Source organism: Nestor notabilis, unplaced genomic scaffold (genome assembly GCF_000696875.1).
Source record: "Nestor notabilis isolate BGI_N333 unplaced genomic scaffold, ASM69687v1 scaffold9349, whole genome shotgun sequence".
NCBI classification, from domain to species: domain Eukaryota; kingdom Metazoa; phylum Chordata; class Aves; order Psittaciformes; family Psittacidae; genus Nestor; species Nestor notabilis.
The window spans coordinates 17,461-22,330 of record NW_009944075.1 but is presented as its reverse complement, the minus strand read 5'-3'; the positions used below and the strand labels follow the sequence as shown (position 1 = coordinate 22,330).

The window sequence follows — 4,870 nt, the reverse complement described above, 5'->3', positions numbered from 1 at the left end:
CCAGGACAATGCTATATCACAGCTACAGTGCAGGAAGAGTCATTTCAGTGCAGCCACCCATGTTCCCTGTCCTCCAGGTAACCGGAGTTCTCACCACCCCATGCATCAGGACTCACACTGTTTCCCCTTCCAGCCTGCAGACCACATTGTGTGCTCCTGGACCCCAGTGGAGAGGGACAACCTGGTCATGCAGCCAGGGAGGCACAAGGAGCCCCTGAAGCCTCATGGCTATCCCACGTGAGAGGTAGAGCAGCACAGGGGGGTTGGGAAGGGTGTGCATGTGGGGAGCACATTTTGTCTGGTGGGTACATCCTAACACAGCCTGTGTCTGGGAAGCTCTGTTACAAATCGGTCTTTGTTCACACTGATCATCAGTTTTTCTCTATTCCTGCCAAGTCTGAAGACACTTTCTTCTTCTCTGAACTCCTTCCTGCCCAGAAAACATGTTTGTTTTCCTGTAGAAGAAAACTGGGTGATAAACAATTAACCAGAATTTAATTGCAAACATTATTTTTCTCCTAAGCAAGGCTGCATCCTGACCTGGCCCAGGGCTGGTAACGGCTGCGCTTGGAGTGAGAGGCTGGCCAGATGTGCCATCAGACAACACTTGAGGGGATCCCTGATGCGCTCTTATCCATTCTCTCTACTGGAGATAAGTTCTTAATCGTTTGAATTCAACTTTAGAAAGCAGATGAAGAACATTTTAGTTGTGAGATGGGAATTTCTCATAGAGGTTTGCAAGTCAGAGAAAGAGAGCAGAGAAATTGCCCAGAGAAGCTGTGGCTGCCCCATCCCTGGCAGTGTTCAAGGCCAGGTTGGACACAGGGGCTTGGAGCAACCTGCTCTAGTGGAAGGTGTCCCTGCCCGTGGCAGGGGTTGGAACTGGAGGAGCTTTGAGGTCCCTTCAACCCAAACCAGTCTGGGATTCTATGAGGTGCAACTGAGGAAGCTGAGCATTCTGTGAGATGTGCAGAGAAGATGCAGGAAGCAGAGTGGATGACTCTGGTTCTTTATAAAAGAGTCTTTACAACTGATTAGCAAGGCTTGTAGGTGAACATGCAGACTCTTTATTGGGTATATTGAATGTACTACCCTCAAGAAAGAAAATGAGTAACCTCCTTTGCATCTCCTACAGTGAGAAACAGTGTTCTAATTTTACTGACCTCTTCCCTCTCTTCCTTGGTTTCCAGAGTCTGGCGATCAAGTTTTTCCATGGGCTGCTGGATTATGATGAGAAGAGTCCCAGGGTTCACATTGTCATGGAGAAGGGAGACACAGTGTTCTTCCACCCCCTGCTTATTCATGGCTCCAGAAGAAAGAAGACGTCAGGTTTCCAAAAGGTAGGAAACCACCTTTAGATACAGCTGTCAATATTTCTTTAGCTGCTGAACACCATCAAAGTCTTAACTAGGAACTGATTACAAAATAAGTGGGTTGGTTGGACTTGATGATCTTAAAGGTCTCTTCTAATCTAGCTGATTCTGTGATGTGACTGGGTGGGTGCAGAGTAAGAATCCTAATGAACACACAGATCTGCTCTGATTGCTACTGTGGTTGCTGGTAATGGGAGGTCAAGGAGATGAAGTATTGCTTTAGGTCATGTGCATCCACAATCCCAATGCATTAGCTCTCTGCCACCAGCCATTTGTAATCGATGTGTTAGTGAGTGATGCCCAATTTCCCCATGCAGAGTGTAAGCTGTCACCTCACCAAATGGGCTCTGCAACACAGCTTTGCATTGGAAATGGGAATAAAAGGAGGAAAGTTTGGTCTGCGCTTTTGTCCCACATGTACTTAATTTTTGGAGGGGAAGAAAAACCAGGCAGCAAGTCGGTTGAGGAAAACGAAATGATGTGAAATGGTTGGGTGAGTCCAGCTGGCCAAGAGAGCTGCATGCGATGGCCCAAGAGACCACGGGAAAACTGACAGTAGTGTGTTTATTGTGAAAGGGTATTAAGTTTTCATTGAGTCGATTTTACTTGAGAGTTAATAAACCCAAACTAGTTAGTGCAGAGGGAGAAAGGGCTGAAGGTTTAATTTTTCCTCAAAGTGGTTATAAAATCCAAGGAAAACTCATTTGTGACAGTGGGACAAGATGCCGAAATTAACATTTCCACAGTAGCTACGAAGAAGGAAGATGCTCAATGTATCTAAAAACCAAACTTGATTTTGTAGAAGAGAGAAGTGGTGAATGCTCCATCCCTGGCAGTGTTCAAGGGCAGGTTGGACAGAGCCTTGGGTGACATGGTCCGGTGCGAGGTGTCCCTGCCCATGGCAGGGGGTTGAAACTGGATGATCTTAAGGTCCTTTCCAACCCAAACCATTCTGTGATTTTATGAATGAGAATATTGTGTGGCAGCCAGAGACACTGACTACAAACCACTTCCTTCTGGTGATCCAGCACCAAACTCTTGGGCAAGTGAAGATGTTGAGCAACTCCTCCTCTTCCTCAAAGAAATGACATTGTGCAAACCCAGGGAGCCTTTTATTGTGTGCTGTGTTTATTCTGAATGAGGAATCAACAGCAGCCATTGCCAAGCAATGTCACAGTTACATGTTGTCACCTCCCAGTGACACCCCACTCACCAAATGGTAGTGACATGAATGCAATGCACTGAGCCAAGCTGCAGAACACTGAGGGAAACCTCTTCAGCTGCTTCAAATAAAGCAACTTTTCAGCTCCTCTGGAAGCAAACAGAAGAGGTACCAACAAGGCCACTGGGAGATGTGAGACTGTTGGTGGCAGTTTCACCAAATCACTGAGGTACTAGTGGTTTTAGGCTCTAAGAAATACCCTATGATCCTATGGGGCATGAGCTAGGAGCAGCAGAAGGATCAGGTCCAGGACAAGCCAAACACCACAGGTATCCATCCTTACAGTGATGTGCTTTCAGAAGAACACCTGTATGAAGACAATCCTTCTCAGGAGCCACCCTTTGGCCATGACGGGAAAGATTTCAGGACAATTTAAAATGCCAAATCCCAGGTAAAAGGTATTAAATGTAATTGCTCAGCTCTTTAAAACCACTCACAAACCAGTGCCAGATTCATTAAAATGCTTTTCAAAGTGGGAGCTGTAAGTCTGTGGCCACAAAGACGCTGTAGTGTGGATGGTGGTGGAGACTCACTATGGGCTGTGTGACAAGGAAAGGGGTTTCCAAAGAGCTCCTGCTAGTCTGCAGTGTAAACACCACTGGCTGGCAATGCCAAAGCCACTGGAGGGGGTATTAACACATAAACCAAGGAGACTTCTTGGGAACTGTTTGACATCTGCTCTCAAGGGTTCAAAGAGAGTAATTTTGGAGCCAATGAAGACTGTTCTGTGCCTACAACCCCCTCTCACACCCCTTTTTGGCCAAGAATTGAACAACCGTGACAGGCTGGCATTTACACATCACAGTGTTAACCACACACGTGCTCATGGAACCTACAGTCCTCCCAGTTCATGATGATTTGTCACTTCAGATTCCAGCAAGGTCACTCTACGCCAGCCATTCAGCATAACTTGTGGGAGCCCTAGGGATTTCTTGGTACAAAGTCCACTCTAGATGTCTATTTCCTAGGTTAAATCTTGTGAACAAGTTGTTAGTAAGAAAGAAGAGGCACGATGCATGTTTCAGGTGGAGCCTGATTCAATTTTAAAAAGATCAAAGTTGAACATCCACACAGTGGCCTGGTAGAGACTTTGTGGGTGTCCTCCTCATCAGGAATTGATTCCCCAGCTCATTCATCCCTAAAACCAGTAAAGAAGCGTGTGTCTTAGGCATAGAAATCCATCCTTATGGCGTGGAAAAAACAATCAATCAACTTTAGGTCACTTAAGACTATTGAGGAATTTTGGGTGTTCCTCCCCTCGTGGTAGAAGTGTTTCTCCACCAATCTTCGGACCTTTTTTCTCCTAGAAACATGAACCACGGAGAAAAGAAGTTAAAGGTGAAATGTCTCCCACCCCTTTCTTTGACAGAAGTGGTGGTAGGGCTATATTATGTGATTAAATACTGACACCCTGAGAACCCTGACATTCTGAATTCTTCGGTCAAAAGCAAATTCCCCACAGTTAAATGAAACAAAGCTTCAAGATCATAAAGCAAGAAGAGGAAATCCACTAAAGCACAGCCTGTGGTTACCTGTATGTACCTGACAAAACAGAGCTGCCTGGTTTTGTTGGAAGCTTGTAAGGGCTCTGAAGCAAAGCGTGGGGCAAAAGTACCAAGAGAAGCAGAGAGCTGAGGTGCTCATCAACTGCTGGCTTCCACTTACCTTCAACATCCCGTCCCGCTCCCATTTGAAGAGGCCACAGGTACTGAAAGATGAAGGTGACAAGTGAGGACCACTGTGGTGGGTGTTTGCTGCACATGAGGGGGGCCAAAAGTAGCCCCACATTGCTAATGTTCCCATCTCAGGGCATGGTTATGTGACTCCCAGCATGTTACTGGTGAATGACAGTAAAAAAGCCCCGGTCACTATTCCCCAAGGCTCATTTCTTACCTGCAGGGCTTTTTTGGGAGCCTGTGAAGGGAAATAGCTCGGCCTCCACAAGGACATTTGAAAAAGCGCTTGACAGCATCATGAAAGTGGTAGTCATGGTTATCCTGGACACACGTCTCCAGAGGCTTGAAATAGGTGTAATTACACTGTCAGGGAGGAGAGAGAGAGCTGTGAACTTCTGAGTGAACCAGCATGAGGCCTGTTCTGTGGGCTGGCAGCTGAACATTGAGGAAAGCATCTGCCTTCTCCCATCCTGAGGAGCTCATCCCTGAGATCATCGCCCTGGGCTTGTCACTGCTCCTTCTAACACCATCCCTGCCTCTGCCACCACCCTGCTCCCAGCACCTCATGAGGCACACCGTGGCCCTCTATGCAGTCCCGA

At 46.8% G+C, this 4,870-nt stretch overlaps 1 protein-coding gene across 1 annotated transcript in view; it reads right to left on the bottom strand.

The window, feature by feature from the left end:
* Nucleotides 1–3,814: 3,814 nt before the first annotated feature.
* MCM10 (minichromosome maintenance complex component 10) overlaps nucleotides 3,815–4,870 on the bottom strand; it is a 16,878-nt gene continuing 15,822 nt past the window's right edge. The window contains exons 17-19 of the mRNA XM_010022249.1: nucleotides 4,489–4,634; nucleotides 4,261–4,303; nucleotides 3,815–3,898 (exon numbers count right to left, since the gene is read on the bottom strand). Coding sequence (XP_010020551.1) covers nucleotides 3,815–3,898; nucleotides 4,261–4,303; nucleotides 4,489–4,634 — 273 coding nt within the window. The remainder of the gene's footprint in view (nucleotides 3,899–4,260; nucleotides 4,304–4,488; nucleotides 4,635–4,870) is intronic.